Source organism: Durio zibethinus, chromosome 9, assembly GCF_047325235.1.
Source record: "Durio zibethinus cultivar Kanyao isolate XHJ-2024 chromosome 9, ASM4732523v1, whole genome shotgun sequence".
NCBI classification, from domain to species: Eukaryota; Viridiplantae; Streptophyta; class Magnoliopsida; order Malvales; family Malvaceae; genus Durio; species Durio zibethinus.
The window spans coordinates 27142452-27162987 of NC_143170.1; the positions used below are offsets into that span (position 1 = coordinate 27142452).

The 20536-nt window shown below is 30.7% G+C and overlaps 2 protein-coding genes across 13 annotated transcripts in view; both read right to left on the reverse strand.

Annotated features, from left to right (window-relative positions):
* GSL8 (glucan synthase-like 8) overlaps window positions 1–10603 on the reverse strand; it is a 28140-nt gene extending 17537 nt beyond the window's left edge. For 5 of the 11 annotated variants that reach the window (XR_016345271.1, XR_016345270.1, XM_022914248.2 and 2 more), the window contains exons 1-19: window positions 10146–10603; window positions 8915–9012; window positions 7965–8128; window positions 7380–7491; window positions 6937–7047; window positions 6572–6697; window positions 5596–5685; window positions 4731–4828; window positions 4509–4626; window positions 3927–4052; window positions 3459–3535; window positions 3270–3357; window positions 2088–2180; window positions 1888–1990; window positions 1607–1730; window positions 1316–1502; window positions 1171–1223; window positions 649–709; window positions 448–529 (exon numbers count right to left, since the gene is read on the reverse strand). Coding sequence is in view for 9 of the 11 variants with exons in the window: in XM_022914248.2 (XP_022769983.2) it covers window positions 448–529; window positions 649–709; window positions 1171–1223; window positions 1316–1502; window positions 1607–1730; window positions 1888–1990; window positions 2088–2180; window positions 3270–3357; window positions 3459–3535; window positions 3927–4052; window positions 4509–4626; window positions 4731–4828; window positions 5596–5685; window positions 6572–6697; window positions 6937–7047; window positions 7380–7491; window positions 7965–8128; window positions 8915–9012; window positions 10146–10359 (2125 nt within the window). In the remaining 2 variants the exon portion in view is untranslated. Of the gene's footprint in view, window positions 1–447; window positions 530–648; window positions 710–1170; window positions 1224–1315; window positions 1503–1606; window positions 1731–1887; window positions 1991–2087; window positions 2181–3269; window positions 3358–3458; window positions 3536–3926; window positions 4053–4125; window positions 4219–4508; window positions 4627–4730; window positions 4829–5595; window positions 5686–6571; window positions 6698–6936; window positions 7048–7379; window positions 7492–7964; window positions 8129–8914; window positions 9013–10145 lie in introns of those variants that run through there. The other 6 variants (XM_089766061.1, XM_022914240.2, XM_022914252.2 and 3 more) reach the window with 6 other exon arrangements.
* Window positions 10604–13784: 3181 nt separating this feature from the next.
* On the reverse strand, window positions 13785–16768 carry LOC111317853 (E3 ubiquitin-protein ligase AIRP2-like). 2 transcript variants are annotated; one of them, XM_022920332.2, is made up of 5 exons: window positions 16388–16768; window positions 15473–15635; window positions 15227–15293; window positions 14352–14586; window positions 13785–14227 (listed from the first exon to the last, which is right to left on the reverse strand). In XM_022920332.2, the coding sequence occupies exons 1-5, from the start codon at window positions 16471–16473 to the stop codon at window positions 14017–14019; spliced, it is 762 nt and encodes a 253-aa protein (XP_022776067.2). In that variant the 5' UTR covers window positions 16474–16768; the 3' UTR covers window positions 13785–14016. The 2 variants fall into 2 exon arrangements, with proteins under 2 accessions (XP_022776067.2, XP_022776074.2); XM_022920339.2 differs by having other exon boundaries at window positions 16267–16400.
* Between the last annotated feature and the right edge of the window lie 3768 nt (window positions 16769–20536).

The following is a 20536-nucleotide window of genomic DNA, read 5'->3' on the forward strand; positions in this document are numbered from 1 at the left end:
TTTCTTTAGCATTCTCATGTACAACAGAAGTAACAAACTCAGACCGCAACATGCACCTACTCCAAATATAAAGGTTGAATGTATGAGACACACAGCTTGAGGACATTAAATGGAAATTTTATCTTTTCACAGTAGCTGGGACCAAATCTAAGCTAAAATTTTGAGGGATATAGTCAATTTTTCCATTTCAATACTAGCTGGACAAAAAAATTAACATTCTCAATCTCAATTGCCATGAAATTTAACCCTTGTTCACCAATTTTGACTCTCCCATTTATACAATTGGGCAATTAAGTTGGCGAGATAATTTAATTTTCATCTTCCTGACCCTGTAATACCATAACTTTTACCTACTACAAGACAATGAGAAATACAAATCAACCAATCTAAAGTTGTTGCTTTAGGAAACCAGGCCACCAAAAAAATACAAATGGATGGTGAACATACTCTTTGAGAAAAAATCATGCCAAGAGTATACCAAATTTGGAAGATTGAGAATGGTATTCGTAGGTGAGACAAGTGGTCTAATCTGTAATTCAGTAAAGACCAAACATAAATGGTGTCAGATATTCAATCTACAGAATGAAAGGCGTCTACCATCACAAACTCTATAGCAAAAGAAGGTGAGATAGCGACTTGATGGCTTGCCTGGAGAAAGTAAGCAAATGTGAATTTACAAAGAAATATGACCAACCAGAATAGGACATATCTGCAGCAATGAAGAACCAAATTAAGAGGGTAGAAAGCACTTGCACAGATAATTATTAGAGGCCTTCTTTATTTCATCAAAGCAAGATAAACAATGACAAATAAACACGACCAACATCATACATTGCAAAAATATATATATATAGATTAAAGAAAAAATTGTTGACCAACAATTTATTAAGAACATCTATGAGTATATGGTTATGAATATAAGAAAGAACTGCAACTGAACAGGGCAAACAAAATCATTGCATCATTTTTAGCCAAAGTGATGATAAATTAGATATTAGAGCCTCAGAGGACCCGCAGAAAAAAAAAAGTAAAACTCTACTGAAAAATTAAGAAAAGAATCTGGATAAAAGCTTCAACCCAACAATTTAATAGATAAAATCAACAGAGTAAACATGTCAAACGATCACATTAAGTATTAAATTCCAAATTCAATAAAGCATAAAAATAAACCTGATATAGTCAGTCATCCTCTCATAAAGACCACGCCCAACATAATATCGCTCCTGAAATGTGCAAATTATTGTACGAAAATTACTAATACATCCATTCCAAAACCAATTGGTCATCTAAAGTAGCTAAGAAAAAGTGAACAAACCTGATAAATCCATTTAAAAAACTGGAAAAATGATTGATCTGACATTTCAGACAAGGTATGACATGCAGGAAACTTCAGTAACAAGCCAAGGATTACACGCAAGGCAAAGTAAACACCCAATACAAGTATATATATCCGAAAATAGAACGAATTGGAGTTCTGATCATTTCTTTCCTCTAAAACCTTCCTGCATGTATACATATAAAAGAAGATATGAATAGGACACGAACATATAACTGATAACTCTCAACAACATCATTTCAATCATAAGAAAGAATACCAGAGACTTACACATAAACATAGGCTACAAATACAGAGGTCAAGCCACACCAAAAAAATCGTATAACCAGCCTGGAAATGGCCATGCCTCTTGCAGTGGTGTAAGCCCCGAACATAAGCAGGACATCTAAACAACCTAACTCAGCAGAAAAATAACCAAATGTACACATTGTTAAGCCCAAACATAAGCAGGTCACGCACAATCCAAATTAAAAGAAAATAGAAATATATATGTATACAAGAGATATTAAAGTAATAATTGCAGATGCACAACAATAAAGCCGACAACTTACTCTCTATGAAGTTCATAATAGCAAACGTTGGTCCAATACTAAGTAATATCTTAAAGGTATCCAAATTAATGCGCCCTCTTCTGAATGCTATAATTGTCAATGCCTGCAGTCAATACACAATCAATAAAATTTTTTACTCAAAGATGAACAAACTACATGCAACATCAATAAGAAGTGATATATGGACACAGAAAACCTACCTGGAACATCAAAACCAGAAAGATCCAAAGACGATGGAAACTTCGATACAAGTGAAGGAATGTTCGATGCTCTACAAAGGTGCTTTTACCAGTCTGTAAAATCAAAGAAAGATAAACAATGATATAAAGAGATAAATAGATGAAACAATGATATAAATATCTCTTTAAATAGTTATTGGTAATAAAAGCATATTAACTATCTGATTGCAATTGTATCTAAATTGATAAAATATGCATTGTTCACCATATATTAGAATGAACCACATGTACAATGAATAGATATATATATATATATATATAAAGTAAATTTAGTCTGATAACTCACCAAAAACAATGTAAAAAGGAAAAAAACATAAACATATACCATTCAGCAAGCAAGATTTATAGAGCCATTAAAGAGCATTTATGTAACCAATATTCTTTTATTGCCTATTTCATATAAGAAGGTAAAGGGAAAAAAAACTGCCAAATGAAATAATAATCCAGTAAATAAAAAACCCTTAAGATCAGAAAATAAAAAAGTGTTTCTGGCAATTTTTTTCTTCACCTTTTGTTTGCAAGGGGAGGGGATCCAACACCAAAATAGAATAACAGGCAAAAGTGTATGAGTCGGTATTCACAATAAAGGATGGTAATAAGACATCCATAATAAATTAGTAAAGCAGCAGCAGAAGCAGAAAAGATTACATGCTAAGGATTATCAGAATAACTACAACAAAAAGATTTGCATCCCTTACTAAAAACCAACTGACATAATTAAGAAAGTTGAATTTAATAATTCAATATGAAGAGAACAACAACTTTCACAAATCTGTCCACTTAATACATAAACTCAATACAGATATTTGACCATTCATATGAATAGCAAACAACAAACAACGCCTTTCCTTACTAGATGGGGTATGCTACATTGATCATATTTCACGATTATACTCCATTCAGAACCATACACTAAGTAATATTACTAAGCCGCTTAAACTTGTAAGCCAGAAATACAACTATAATTTCCATATAACTCATCTCCAAGTCTCTCAAAATCTCTTGGTTCATTTTGATCCATAAGCATTTAAGATTTAAAATCCCAGTAGGTTGACCAACAAAAGATTTAAAGGAAAATAAGAGGTTTAAAAGAACAAAACAAATATGGGGAAGTTTTGGTCAGAAACCATCAGCAGAACTTACCCTTTTCCCCCTTTTCCCCTTTATAGGCTGCAACATAAATGGTGAATCCCTCCTCATAGGCCAGCTCAATTCAAAGCAAGCAGGTGACCTATATATATAAATTATGGATGAGAAAAGAATTATAAAACTGCACATAAATGTGCCAAACTTCATAGAAATCAATATCCTTAAAGAGACATAATAACAAACCAAAAGTATTCATTGAAATCATCATAATTACGCCATGATGAATGTGCAGCCTTCCCATTATTGTTTCTAGCAGCCTCCTGAACAACTAACAATAAAATCATATTGACAACAATTGCCAAGAACATTTAGAGCATATATATCATAAGAAAAATCAGACTGTTATCAGGATTAGTGTTAAGATTAACCTTATCATGTTAATCATTCTAATCAAGCAAAAATCCTAGAATGATCCATGGAAATGGACAGCACTGATTCCAAAATAAAAGACGCAAAATACACACACAAACATCCACATAATTGAAAAACAAAATAGCAAAAAGGAAAGAGCATAGGCAAATCAGAGAGTAGGCAAATCTCAATAGAAGCACTAAAGACAACTATCATTATCAGGCTAGTAGTTATGCACCACAAACATGAATATGACCACTAAAGAAAAGGGGATGGATATGAAGTACAGAAAGAACTGACCGCTGCCATTGTATCATATATAGGACATATGATTTGCTCAAGGAAGGACACAGAATTGTCGGTTTTGCAGCTTGGAGAAGGATTAGCTTCTCCATGATCTATTACTGCATCCAAATCTTTTGCCATCTGGAAAACCAAAATAATAACATTACCACAAAAGCAACCAGAAAGTAAAATTGAATAAAAAATAAATATTTACTTCAAAAATTTTCGCAAACTCTCTTCGCTTTCTCTAATATCATTTGAACTGAGAGAGAAAGCAAAGCATTCTTCTAGCTTTTTCAAACTGAAATTCAAATCCACACAATATTCAGAAAGTAGATGGAATCACAAACAGATGCATGAGATGTTCCACTCCAGATCCCACAATGGAAACAGCAATTTAGTACAGTTACAAACAATAGTATAAATAGCTGCATATCAAATTAAAACTTCCTTAATAAAATGACAACATAAGTTTATCATGCAGAGATAAAATCTTTTTCCTGTATTATGGCCGATCAGAGCACATAATAGATGGTGAAGAATAAATAGCATCAATGAAGTGAAAATTTGACCCAAAAAAGGAGAGAACAAACTCACATGGTGGAATATATAGCAAATACACTCAGGAAGAAAACGGACATTTGCAGCTTCACCCCATATGAGAAAGTACAATGAAACCAAAAACAGCTTCCTGTCCCTATTAATTGCTTCCAAACTGCCAGACACAAAATTTAGATTCAATCTAGTAAAACAAATTAAAAAGTACTTCAGTGCATCAGGACACAAAAAATTGAACTGTTTCAAGGTTGCAGCAGCAACCTATTCCAAGCCAGCCGTATCCGCAAGTATTTGCACCATTTGATGTAGTTATCCAGCACTTTCAAGAATACATCATTGATTGCTTTCTCATCAATTTTCTGGAAAAATTGGAACATAATTGATACAAAAAGGATTTCATCAGCCAACTCCAAGTTATTAATGATGCCCAACTAGAAACAATAAGCAAGAGCACAATATCAAACAAGATTAGTAGTTCCAAACTAAGAATGGTACCTAACCCAACATACCATTTGAACCAGTTCATCCAATCCCTTGTTTAAGATGCTTTTGATAAATCTGGGTGAGTTTAAGTACTTCAAAGGCACTCAACCCACAAAAATAAGATTTAACATATTCTATAACTCATTAAAAAGAAACATCAACGGTAATAAATTTAAAAGCGAAATAGCCATCCTAAAAATCTAGCTATCTAGATTAACAAAGAAAACCTTGGCAATGCATAAAAATTAGCATGCTTGCACGTAACTGCTCAACAATCTCCAATAAATAGGCAGTAAAACCATTTACATAGAAAGTCAAACTGTTAAGGTTCAGTTTTCAAGGATTTGAAAAGCTAAGCATCCCCTTCCGCATAACATGTAAACAGAATTTGATGTTTTAGAGCAAAGGCAGTTACATTGAGAACTCCCCTTCAAGAATCCAGCAACTACCCTTTTGAAGTGTGCTAATAAGGCAATGCTATTCTGATTACACGAATTAATGTTTGAAAAAGAGATACGACTAACAGAAAAAGAAAAACACAGAATCAAAAGCCTCTATAATTCTTTTGAAACAAAAAGGGTAATGAAAAAGGGAACGAAAAGATACCTATAAAATAATGAGATAGATTATCAAAAGAACTTACTGGATCAGCTTGGACAGGTATGCTAAGTCGAGATTGTGCATTTGCTATTGTAAGAACAACATTCTCACGCTGGTTCCTTACATTATCTTTCTGTAGGAAAAAAATTTTAATCTAATTATCAAAGAAGAAATAGAAAGAGGGTGATGGACTATGGTGGAATAAAAGAAATATTAAAAACTTTCTTAAACTCATTGCATAGATAAATATGAATGATTCAATAATTAAGTACTTCTTTAACAGTCCAGATTATAATGGACATAAATGTTCTTGTACAAAAGATGCAATAAGTTTGTACCTCATTCTACCAATCCAACAATAAATCATAAAGCTGATTCAGGTATCAACTTCATCACCATGATTTGTCATACAAATATAATAGGTTGAAATTCGTATCAAAAGAAGAACATAATAAGTAGGAATAGTTCACTTAAAGTACAAGGTAAAAAGGATAAAATATAGTAGCATATGTGAAAAAATGCACGGCATTATTGCATCAAGTAATAACATTATCAGACAGATAATCATGTTAGCCTTCTCCCTACTCTTCAGAAATGTGTGGCCCTAACAGTGCCTACAAATGAACAGTCATATCCAAGGTCATCCCACCAGCTAATTCCACAATAGCAATCAGAATTCAGAAATAAGCTTCCAAACAATTGAGAAAAAGCCCAGGAAATGAAGAATAACATAGTCCAAAAAAAATTTACAACTCATGGTTCATGAGAGTTTCACAATAACATGAAAATTAGCATATAAACAAGATTTTCTATGAAACAGTAAATTCACATTTGAGGAGGGAAGATTACACAAAAGAGACAAGTGAAAACAATATATAACATGCCAATGAGCCCCAGAGAAAATAAAAATAATAGAAATGGTAAGAATAATTCTACACATATTGCAATTTTACCCCCACATTTCAATTTGCATCGAAATACATGATGTGTTCACTGTTCAGTACAAAAAAGTCACAAACCTGAAAACCAAACACATACTCCAGAAGATCAAACATATCTGGATCCCGTTGTCCAGAAATCTCAAAATCTGAAGGAAGCCTAGGAAAATTTTCAGTGTATCTGATTGCAGATATTGCACCTCTAACCTGGTAAAATTAGCATAAGGAAAACTTTATGAGCCACACAGATTTAACCAAACAAAGCACACAGTAGACTATAGAACATGCCGGAAACGTCAAATTTCAATGTAAAACATAGTTCAAACCATAACCAAAAGCAACAACATATTTGTAACTATAAATCTTTTAAATAACCAATTTAATATAAGGTTCTAACGAACATTGTAGGGAAGGATGTAACTTGACTAATTAAAGATTAGACTTACTTCGGGGAAAACTCCAATCACATTTGTGAATGACGGCGCTTCTAAGGGGACAATATTGTAGGGCGTGAGTTCACCAGATATAGCTGCATCAGCATTTTTAACTCTTCGCAACTGAGAAAAAACAGAAAAAATATATACTTTTCAACCAAATAGAGATAGAATGTGCCTTATTCTAAGACATAAATTTGTTTAGTAAAGTTTCTTGGTGAACAAAGCAATGTTATTTGTAAAGTTTCATGGTGAACATCATATAAACAAAAAATCAAATAGCCTAGGAACTTCCATTGGACATGCTATAAGCTGCATGCAGAGAGTCTTAGAAGCATAAAGTAAAAAGTACAATGTGAAAATGAATAATATAGTTGCGAGGCATAATGACAAATAATGAAAATATCCAAGATGCTCACTAAAGCCCACATTCAGTGGTCGTTGATCATATGTACCTCCTCATTAATAAGCCTTCCAACTCCATCAGGATCTGCATCTTTACTAAGTGCCTCCATGACCTCAACTAAGGCCCTCAAAGTAGCAAGGACCTTCCTCATTCCTAAAGCACTAGAGATTTCACGACAGGAAATTAAAATTAATAAAAATCATGAAACAAAAAAATTCAACCAAAAAGGCAGAAAACTAGCCATGATGAAGATTTAATGGACGTATAGATGTTACATCTAAATCCAACTTTAATGTGGAAGCTGAGCTTCCATACTACATTTAAATAGGATGTAAGTATTTGATGTCCAATGTTGAATTACCAACTTCAGAGTTTATAAACCTTCCCTCAAACCTCATTTAAATATTAATTGATGATAATTTGCATAGACTGAACTTTGAGATCATTCATCAAATCTGATAAATAAATCAAATAATAGTATTAATTACCCCAAAGATATTCTAATTCATGACCAATGGTTTGAAAAATGAGAATCATGTAACAATTCTAGTATTTAAATATTGCTAGAAACATATACACACACAAGGAAATTAAATCACGAGGAAATCAATAGAGTAGCATAAGATATCCATACTCTCCCAAGCTAGTAGAGAAGGTTCCAGATTCCCGAAATCTTTTTTCTTCTCTTTGGATATCATCCACTCGGTGCCGCCTTTTATAGGTCTGGTAGAACTCCCAAAAATGTTCAATATCATATTTACGGTCTATTCGGCCAGCATCCCTTTTGGCAAGTTTTTGCTGCAGGAAAAACAAACCAAAATTAAGAATTTAGAAGTAAATATCAGAAAATACACCAGGTTCAGATATGTAGAGCATTTGTTAGATTAGAGATGAAGAAAACGTATATCAACATCAAACTTGAATCACTGATGAAACTCTATTAAAATTTGAAATTATACATTATGCACAGACATACAGATGCAATCATATTTAATCAGAGCCCAAACAGAATAGGCAATAATTAGTTTACAAGAACCAAGGATAGAGCACGTTGCTTTTAACATAAGTGGAAGACAAATAGCAAATTACCCTGGTAAGAATATTAGAGAATATAATATAAGAAGGTTTACCATCAATTCCAAAAGAAGAAAGACACTAGACACAGGAATTGTACACCTGAAAGCACTTTAAAAGAAAGTACAAAATATGACCCCTTACAAATTTTAAAAGCAACTAAAAAGTACAAGTAACTTTGATGGCACATTAAATTACCATACACAGATTATTAGAAATAGAATTATGGGAATGAATTAAAACAACTTGGCAAAAATACCATACTTTTTTTATAAGGTGTAAAACTAAGGTTACATGGGAGGGCCGGGGTGCAGAACACCAATGAAGTCAATATATTGACAAATTACAATGGCGTGATATCTGAGTAGGAACTTAAACTGATAAGTACTAAATGTAACTCATACCAACACACAACAATAGCACAAATATGGACCCTAGATGTATTAAGCATAAACACAACTCAAAATCTATGTGAAAATCACAAAACAACCAAAGCTTACATGATAGTACCTTAATTAAAGACATCAATCCAGTCTTGAACTGAAGTACACCTCTGCCTTCACTGTTTGGGTCCAAATTTTGGGCCATACCATATGCCTGCTCACAAACTGGAATTGAAAGAATATAATATATCAACAATGCGTAAATAAATTTGGATTCAGAAATTTAATAAAACAAATGTACAGAGTAACATTGACACTCACTTACTTCTCATGAGTCTACCACCATAAAGTAATTCAGATTCAACATATATCCCAGACCAACAAATTTATATAGAAACATATTCAAAAACACAATCTAGCAAATTGCATCCAAATGCTTATGACTGAACAACAATGCTACTGTAGTGAAGTTGTATTTAACAATGAATCCAAAATAGGCGGATTATCTAAAATCTTTGTCCAGGTGCATGGCATATTTATAGATCTAAATAAGAACCTCTAAAATCATCCTTGAGTTAAATATATCTTGGGTAACATCAAAATCAATATGATCTGATACTTTGAATTTAATCATTCAATCAAATCTGACATCTGCATTAAGAATTCAAAACAATTGCTGTTTTGATTTAATTCAAGTTCTCAATGACCTGAATTTCCAAACGCCTTAAATACACATGGAGAAATATCACATTGCCACATCTATGTAACATGTCTCCTAGGCCCAAAGATCATTCAGTTCGAACCATATTCCCCCTTAATGTCCATTTCTATGAGTTTCTACTGCTTTTGTTCTATAGCACTACCAGTACTGCTGATTCTAAATTTGAAATATGTAATCATGCATGGTTTTTCCTTTTGATCCTGCAATACATTCATCACAAATTCCCATAAGGATAGTTCAGCTAGGCATAGTCTATGCTGACTGCTATTTTACAAACCAAACACTCAAAGCAAGAGACAACACAAAAGCTAAAGAAACCCAAGTAGACTTTTGTACTGTGTCCAAATTCCAACCTCTCCTCCAGTAGGTGCACAATCAGAAGAGAAGAATTTAACTCCTATAATTTTTTGAATAGTTGAAATAAATCTATCCTAACAAATCAGCACTACAAGCAAATATGATGAACCATATATGGCAGTCAACATAATCAAACACCAAAAATCTTACTCTCAAAGGCAGCTTTCAAGCCACTTCACTCAACAAGTCCACAACTTAAACTACCATCAGATCATATGATTAAGTAGCCTCAATGATGCAGTAAGACAAAGAAAATAAGGGTAAAAAGAAAATGACATACGTATCCTAGCAACTTGGGGGTCCTCCAATTGAATCTCATCGGCAGCCTGAAGGATGGCGTCGATGTTAGACGCGCGACCAAGCGAGGGTGGGAGTGGGACAGCACCTGCGATTCTACTCGGAGTCCTCTCATGACCTTGATCCGCAATTCTGAGCTGCTCTCTCTCCAAGGTAGCTCGCACCAGCCTCTCCCAGTTTCTATTAGCCCTAGCCATGGAATCTCAAGAAACTTCCAAACCAACAGAGAAATTCAAATTAAAAAAAAAAAAAAACCCTAGATTTTTTCATATAATAGTGAAGATTTGAGAAAGAAAACCGGAACAGGGGAAAAAAGAAACGGAGACGCCAACTCAGGACGAGTTGAATGGCTCGACTCGGTGGTGTTGAGTTGGATGTACAACGAATCTATGGAGAAATTTTCAAGAGAGGACTTCGGAATGAGGTGTTAAGAAGAAAAGCAAAATGTGAACGCGGAGGCCACGGGCAAAGGAAAATAGAAAGGTGGTGGATTGAATTACTGATCAACCCTCAGTTTTGAACCGTCTGATGAAATCAACGTTCGACGAATTTTCAATTCTTGGAGTGATGAACGGATAGGATTTGTTACGACAGCTATGCTCGGACAATATTTTGATGCGAGTGGCTTAGACCTACTTTACAAAAGCGGGACGCGTTTGCTTTCGGAAACGGCAGTATCATTTTATAATCCTTAAGCCCTAAGAATATAAATATAATTATGTAAAAAAATAGATTATATTAATGTAAAATTCTTTAACTATTAATTTTAATAAATTTAATAGATAAAATAAATTTTTTATTTATTAAAATTAATAATTAAAAAATATAAACTAAAAAATTTTACACTATTATAAATTTATCTCTCTTTATATAAATAATTTAAAGAAAGTATAATTTTTTTAACAAAATATATTTTTTATTGATTTAAGTGAATTTTTTATATATTTATTAATTAAATAAATAGTATAATATTTTTTTAACAAAATATATCTTTGATGCATGGTTTTTTAGAAATAACATTGCAGCGATATTAAATTTTCGTTTTGGAGTATTGTGGAATTCTTACACGTGGCCTTTACCTTGTCTTGTAAACGGTCTAGCAAAAAATTCAATTAATTATTGCAGTATTGGCCGGTTTCCTAAAGCAATTTACCAATTCATGTTGACCAGTTTCGAATTGTCGCCAATTAAGTACTGTTTCCATTGCAATGGGAAATATTTTGATATATATTAGATTTTAAGTTCTACAAATGTGAATTTGAATTTTGTATAATTGAATGTTGATTTGATTAGTTTATTGTTTTTAATGTATATTTAAAATTATTTTATTATAATTTTAATTTCAATTGAAATATGTAATTTTATTAAAAAAATTTTAAATAAACATGTCATTTATATCATATATGTTACGTAAAAAAAATTATATATCAAATTTAATATTTAATTTAATTAATTCGTCTTATAATCAATGTGTCAAGTAAGCCTCTTTATTAGGGGTGTAATCGAGTCGAGCACAGTCGAGTCGAATAGTGAGGAGCTCGACTCACAACTTTTGGGTTTGATAATCGGCTCGAGCTCGATCGAATTTTATTTTTCAAGTTCGAGGTCGATTCGTGATCAAATTCGAGCTACTTGAGCTCGTTCGATTAATATGTAAAAATAAACTCGATTCGTATACTCGACAATAGTTCGATTATTTATGCTCGAACTCGAACTCGAATTCAAGTTCGATTATTCATGCTCGAACTTGAACTCGAATTCATACTCGAAATATTTTATTAATTAAAATAATAAATATATATTTAAATATAAAAACTCGATTAGACTCGTGAGCTACTCGAGTCGGATATAAGAATATTCGAATTCGGTTCGATTGATAAATCAAACTACTCGAACTCGAGCTTAACTCGATAATAATCGAACCGAATTCTAATTTTCTTCGAACCGAATTCGAATTTTCTTCGAATCGAATCCGAATAACTTACGAATATTAATGTATCATTTACACCCTTACTCCCTACGGCACCAACTTTCATCACCCTACGAACCTTTACTCCGATGAACGGCCAGTGATTGAATTTGTGGCTCTATCATTGTCTTTGCCATTCTTGCCACTCTACCATAAGATCCAAGGCAACACTATCGAGGTGAAATTTACGCTAGTTAAAGGTGAATTCGCATCATTATTGTTAAAATAAGTAATAACGATTCAAATCATATTCGATTTTATTATTTTAATTAATATATAATATTATAAAATTTAAAATTTTAATTCAGATTTAAATTAATATTTGTAGGTTTTTTAACTGATACTTAACAGAGATTTTCATCTAAGCAAAACATGTTCAGAGTGGTTATAACAATAATGTACTTGTGATTAATCACGAAAAGCCAATGCAAATCTCAGTAGAATGAATCTGTTAACCATTTAAGCAGAAACTTAGCATCAAGATTACTACTGGATTTCATTAGCAATGGCAAGTGTGGTATGTTCACTGACATTTCCCCTTTCTGTGATCAGCCAGAAATCATGAAGGACCGGTTCTTCTTGTTTTGCAACTAAGTGACTAGCTAGCAACTTGCAGCCACCTATTGTGAAGCAAATTATGAGTGTTTATTTGCCAGTTTAGTAAATTTTAAATTGAATTAATTGAATTATATTATTTTATTTTTATTAATCAAATCAAATTTTTTAATTTCAACAAATCAAAATGATTAATTCAATTAATTTTGTTATTAACTGAATAATCAAATACATTAAATTAAATTAAATTTTTAATTTTTAATTTCTCATATGTAAAATTAATGAAATAAAATTACCAACAAAAATATTCAAACGCTAGAGTATCAAATTAAAAACTTTAATCACTTGAAATGAAATGGGCAAATTCATATATTTTTAGTTTTATATATAAATTTTATTATATTTGAGTAAAAATTTCCATTAATTCAATTAACTCAAATTTTTAATTGAATTGACTAAAAATTGAAAAATTTTTAAAATCATTTTTAATAACTGACTGAAATTAATTTGATAACTAATCGATTAATTAAATTAAATAAATTCAATCGGTTAATTTGGTTAAAACCGAATTATAAACACCACAAATATATAAGTAAAAGTAGAGCTTTGATCTAGTCACTTTTCTATTAAAATTTAAGGAACTGCCATTTTTATGAAGTATATTAAAGAAGAAACTCAGTTGTGGGTCTAATGTTGGTAGTTGTTTACTGCACCATTTTTCTTGCTCCTTGGCATTTCAAAATACACATTCAAGCAATGCTGGTTTTCTTCATCCTCCTTAAATTTGGAACTGCCACCAACTTGCAGCATATGACATTAACTTTCCCTATTATTATCAATATGAAATTGCAAACAAAGCTATAAGGCTTCAATAAACTGTCATCCTCAGACTTGAAGCTCTCCAAAGTCTAATGCTCATAAGCAAGAAGTTAACTATTAATGGAAACTCAGGCTTAAAAATGTTAACCATCTCAGGGCATCCAACAATTTTCCAGTTAAGTGATGATCCTAATATATATAAGACATCCTCTGGATACTTCAAATCGAAGCAATTGGATGTTCGACTCAGGCCTATATGACATGACAGATAAATAGAAATACTCCAACACTCCATCTTTGATTAACAAAAATAAATTTTAAGGCTGGGAGATGCTACAGACTTAATTAATATGTTAATAATTGCGGATCTTACATGATCATATACATTATTTTGCTAAAAACATATTGTGGAATTGAAATTCTCAATGTGAAATCAGAATCTCACCAGAATATATGTACATCCAGCTGTTGGCAATTTTCTCTCTGTACATCAGAATTTTCTCCTAGCGGATTAGATTAAATACTCGTAATACATTAAGAACAGGGCATCAGGCAAATCCTTAGGCAGCCGGTTTATAAACAAATGGAAGCGCAACATATCCTCCTTTACCACAGTTTGAGTTTCAACCACATCAGTACTGCGTGTAAGAACCCACAAGTCCCCAGAAGTTACTCTTTTTAGACTTCCACGACAAAATGGGCAAGATTCTGATCTTAAGCTCCTGAAAGGCAAGAAAAAACAAAGGAAGAAAGAGTGATTCAGAGTTAAGGATAAGGATTTTCTCAATTATAGTATATTAACGGAGGGCCAAGGTCCACGACCAGGAAAAATGAGGCATAACATACCAGTCACGGTAACAATTGATACACATTGCGTGGCAGCAATTTGGCAAAACTATTTTGCTGCATGGTTCCAGACAGATTCCACATTCATCTTCTCTTTCCAACTCCACATCTGATACTTTCCTCTTATCATCTAATTTCTTCTTTACAACCATCTCAAAGCAGTGATCTTCCTCTGCAGTTGCATCAAGCTCCGAAAGATCATCATGAAGATGCTGAAGAGATGGTAATATGACAGCTGCAATTTTACATCAGTAACTCTATGAATTCTGATAATATGAATGCCTTCCTGTTCTATTCCAAATTTAAAGCATAAATTCTAAAGAAGACAATTCAATCTTTTAAGACAAATGGTTTAGGCTTCCAGGAGGATTGGATTGTGGTCCAGACCAGACGAGATTAATGTATATAAACTCAATTACAGGATTCCTGAATTAAGAATACAGACCAAAGAGACCTGCTACAATGTTGTGCATGATGAAGATGTAATTCTTTACAAACAGACTATTGGCATTTACCAGTTTATTTAGATTTAGAAACGTGAATAGTTCAATTCTTCCTCTTGTTTGGATAGTCAAGGGAACAGAGACGCGAAAAACAAGAGAAATATGAACCTGAGACTTAGTCCAGTTGGTTCATACAACTACCCTTAAGAGGTGAGATCTAGCAAGTTTGGGATTCAAATCCTAACACCTACAATCACTTCCCCTATCCCTAGGCTACGGCCTCATTTATGCCAACAAAAAAACAAGAGAAATAATATCTTACTTAAATTCTTTCTTTTGTTATTCTCACTTCTTTTCTACTCTTAAATCACCAAATATAGAATAAATTAAGAGCAAAACAATATGAGAGAGATGTTAGTCCACTTCACATACAGTAGAATTCCCTTACGGTCGCTTTCCTTCTACATGAAGAGATACTTGGCCTGCCATCTGAGCATACCTATAAACATAAATCAACAAGCAAACAAGTTTCATTAACAATAATTGCTTTCATCTTCTTAATGAAAATTGTAAGAAGAGGCAAGCAAAACAACAACAATGACAAGATGAAATGGAGTAAAACTAAATCATAGAATTCAAAATAGAAACCCGTAAATAATTTAGTACAAGTTAACTGACCTGATACACAACAATGTGAAATAGGTTTAGATAACTTGAAAGTAGACATGAACATGAGCAATTCAACCATTGAAGAAAAAACAGGACAATGGGTGCCAAATGATTGTAAACCAGCTTCATTTGAAGACGTGCATCCCCCTTAGCTCTTGGAATAGAAGCCGCTCTAACAACAGTTTATAAAAATATAAAAATATAGTCAAAAACAGAAAAAGGAGTAGAATTGAAATATTACCGTGCAAATTGAGAAGTAATGTTACAAAAATTATGAATTATTACTGTATAACCTGGCAATTTTATATTCGTATTATGTAAAATATTAAAATTCATGTATTCATACTGTGTTTTACATAAAAATTACGTGTTACAATTTGTGTCGACTCAAAATCATAAAATACATTTTTTTAATTTTGTTAAACCTACATATAGTTATTGCTAAAATTTAAGCCGTGTCATCTTTGTGTCCTATTTTTATATCATATTCATGCCATATTTTAGATTGTCTGGTCAAAAGCAAAGGACATGATCATACAAATTGCAGATTTTCTAAAAATAAAAGCTTGATCCCTGAAACTCTGTAAAAACCCAATCAAATATTTTGCTTGGAAATTTTTTTTTTCCATGAATCTGTCAACGACTGTTTATATATATATATATATTTTTACGATAGAAAACATCAAGCAATTCTTAACAGAAATGCAAAGGAGGCCTTTTCAGCACATGAATAAAAATAAAGCTTCAATCTTTTCCAGATGGTTGTATGATAACTCATAACAGACAGCAAACCCAGTACTAACCATGATCAAAACTAGATTCCCAAAGAATCCCATCAAATTTCAAGTACCATTCAACTTCAAGCAAGTCCAATTTCCTACAACAACAACAACAAAAAAAAGGAGAAAAAGAGAGTGAACTCACAGCATATTGGCATGTTGAATGTCAGCTTCAAGAACCTTAATGTAATCCTGGTAAGAGGAACTTGCATAAAGCTCAAAATAATCCATGATTTCCCTTTGCTTAGGCCAAATTCAACACACTAACAACAATAATGTAAAACAAGGAGAAAAAACAGTGGAATTTAAACTCTGGGTTTTGTTTTTTTTCTTAATAGTCAATCAACGTTTGATGTTCATTGAACAAAGAAAGGTCTTTCGACTGAAGACGACGCAGACAGGAAGGTCTCGTGGAAACCTAATATCCATCAAACACTTATTAAAAAAGAAGAAAAATACAAAAGGAGAAGGGAGAATTTGCCAGCGGATTTGTGTTTTGATTTGAATTCAAAAATAATTTATTTTCGACTTTCTCTGGGACATGATTATTTTTATATTTTTAGGGTGTAAAATATTAATATTTTGTATATTAATATTATATTTTATACAAAAATTAAAATATATATTTTAATTTTTATTAAATTATATGTTATAATTTACATGAATATTAAAATATAAAAAATATATTTATAATTTTATTAAAATTTTAAATTGTATAATATATTTTTTATATTATTTTAATATTATATCATCTTATTATATTTTAAATTATTATTTCTATATTTGAGCAGTTAAGATTACGGGCATTGGGTTTTGGGTGGGGTAGTTGCTTGCTTGTTGGCTTGCATCTGCCAGTTTCGAAACGGTTTTTAAAGTCAACTGGCTATTATTGCCTGTTAGACTGTTGAATTATATTTTTATACGTATTTTAATTGTTACTATAATTAATTAAAAATTTTAAGAGTTTATTTTAATAAAATAATATAGGTTGTCCCCGTTACGTCGTGGAGTTGTATTATTTTTTTTTATTAGAGTAACGTATTACTGTAACAACAATCATCACAGTCATAATCAACTTATATATTAATAAATAGCTTGTAATTTATTTTTAATAAATTATAGTTAGTCTTATAGTATTATAATTCATAAATAATAAATAATAAATATTATAATCAATAATAAATAAACTTATAAAGACATCAATTAAAAGAAAAAAAATTCACCTTTTCTTTGTTATCAATGCTATCATATCTATACATGGTTTTACATACCATTACAGCCACAAATAAATTAGTTGTAGGCTTTGGCCCTATATGAGCTCTTGCAAGTCTAATGATGATGGAAATATTAAAACACATCATAACCAACTTACCATAATAGCATGTTTATAGGAAAGAAAAAGGGAATGAAAGCCTTTTGTTAACCTGGGTAATCACATTGTAACAAATGATTTATAAATGTAGTTATCTTAGTTGAATATTGACCCAGAAGCATAATCATAAGTTTAGCATCAAAGTCACTGTTTGCTTGCATGCAAGAAATTACAGGTCAATTCATTGCATTAATTAAAGCCTTTGTGCGAAAGTGTATAGTACATGCCACAAGGACTAACATAAAACCTTTCAGTTCAGGTTTAATAGCTTATTGATAAATCAAAGCACAATCCACTTACCAATATCAATAAGAATCCTGAGGCAGATTTTGAATTCTTGGTGACAGAAGTAAATAAATTCCAACAACCGTTATAATTATAAATTTGTAATGCCTTTCCATAGAATTTTGTAAATAATTCAAAGAAATTTCACATAAAAGGAAAGCAGAACAATAAAAATTACCAACACAAAATTCAAATGACATCGAAACTTCCAGTAATGGCAAAGATTCATACACTATGACAATTCTTTTGCTTATTGAGTTGCATTATCAACCCTCTTCAAATACTTACTTTCACACAATATCTAATCAATTAAAAAAGGAATTCCTTATAACTAGATCTCTATGTTAAAACTTCAAGCCTGCAGTTTTATTTGCGATAGTAAAATACAATTGTGTATTAGTTTAAATATTAAAAAATATATAATAAAAAAATAATTGTATAAATGTTTTTTTGTGCATTTCATTAGCTTAAACTGTGGATCGTCTGAAAGTTAAAATCATAATGCAATCACAACATGCATAAATTATATCTAAGACGAGCCGTATATCCCAATTGGTATAAGCAACAGACTACTTAGATTTAATTTAGGCATGTAAGAACAAATTTAGAGCATTTTAAAAGTTTTATAGAAAGAAATCATAACTGTTACATGTTAAACCCCACAAAGTGTTTATTTTATAAGGAAATCAAAACTACAAAATAAACATTATAGAGGTGAACCATGAAAAAAAAAACCATAAAAAGAAAAAATTTTGCTTGAATCAATAAAATACAAAAATATAAAGTTAATAATGAGGATGTAATGCTTTGCCTCAATCCCATATTCCTGGTAAAGACCTAGCCTTGACCTCAACTAATCATAATTTCAAATAATATTGATAAAAATACTTGTTTTTTTCATTTTTTTTTCAAATTCAATAAGTTGCAACCCATCAAATTACGTAAACATAAAGCTACAGCTAAAACAATTTAAAAACCACATTTTCCAAAATTATAACTGAAATTAATTTGTGGATGTTTTGAAACCAACATGCATTACTATTTAGAATAAAAAATATTCTAGAAATTGACAATATGCAATCAAGTACAAAATGTTCTTTAAGGAAAACATTAAAAAACATATATATGTTTGCACAACCAAATGTATGTTAACATGTCAGTATATATGTTCAATGACTGGTTTATAGTTACAAAAGATTATTTTATGGCTATTGGTATTAGTCACAACTTTACGAAGATCATCTTTGCTAAGGAATGTTACAAATGTAAATCAAGTAAGGGTAAAAATAATAAGATTGTTTTGAAAAGGCTGTTAAATATGAGTCATAAAACAGAAACACGTACACTTTCTAACTAAGACATAGTTTTCACTTTTGTCAACTTCAGTACATGAAATATTATCAGAGTCACATATATTCTACATTTTTAAGGCATCAAAATCTTATAGTTAGGTTTTGGAAAAGATATATTTTTTTAAATTAAAAAAGTGAAATGAGTAAAAAAAAATTTAGCTTTTATAATGTTATATTGGCATGTGGAATAAATACATGCAAAAATTTTTCACAAATTTGTTCTTAATTTTTTTCTTAATTTTAACCATCAAATTTTTTTTAGGAGAGGTGGCACAATAAATTGGCGCTGGAGATAACTTTTGTTATAAGGTATAAATTTAAAATAAAAAATTAATATTTAAATTATTTTATTTAATGCTAAATAAATGTTTGTTATTATAAATATTAATGTTAATCTCCATCTTTCTAGCATTGTATTAAAAAATAAAATTAAGTATGAATATAATAATTTCATGCATTATATCATTTGTCAAACAATAAGTATATTATGCATAAAATACGTAAATATTTTAAATGTATTATTTAATTTAATTTAATTTATTTTGTTTTTCAAATTATAAAACCTTAGCGTATATAGCATATATAATTTATTGAAATGATAAATAAAATTTAAAATTTAAATTATAATAAATCAATATGATTATATTGTTTATTCTTTATTATCATAATTAATAATAATTGTAAATGACTAAATGTGTATATCTATTAGTATATTTTTAGTTTTGATTTGATAGAAAATTTTTATTTTATTTTGTTAATGTGAATTTTAATTTATTTTTAAATTGATATTTGATGATACTTTTTTATTATTTTTATGATTTTTAGAGATTTTTGTGAAATTTTTTACATATATTTTTGTGATAAAAAAAAAATCAGGGAAACCTTAATAGGTTGCTGGCATCAATTGTTTTCAATTAGTATATATGGGCTTAAGACCGGTGGAGAAACAATGAAATGGGCCTGGAAACGAACACCTTCTTATTGCTTCAAGCCGAAAATTTCAAAAAAATGTTTTCACATTCTTGCATGTCATTGAAATTTCTGAATACACATATGCTAATTTATATATTTATATTGTATAAAATATTGATAATTTATATATTTAAATTACATTTGATATAAAAATTATAAAAATTAAAATAATATTTTGTGTCAATACGAAAATATAAAATATAAAATTTTATTAAATTTATTTATAATTTTTATTAAAATTTTAAATCATGTCATATTTATATTTTTTTATTCATATCATTTTCATGTCATTGTATTTGAAATTGTCTTGACA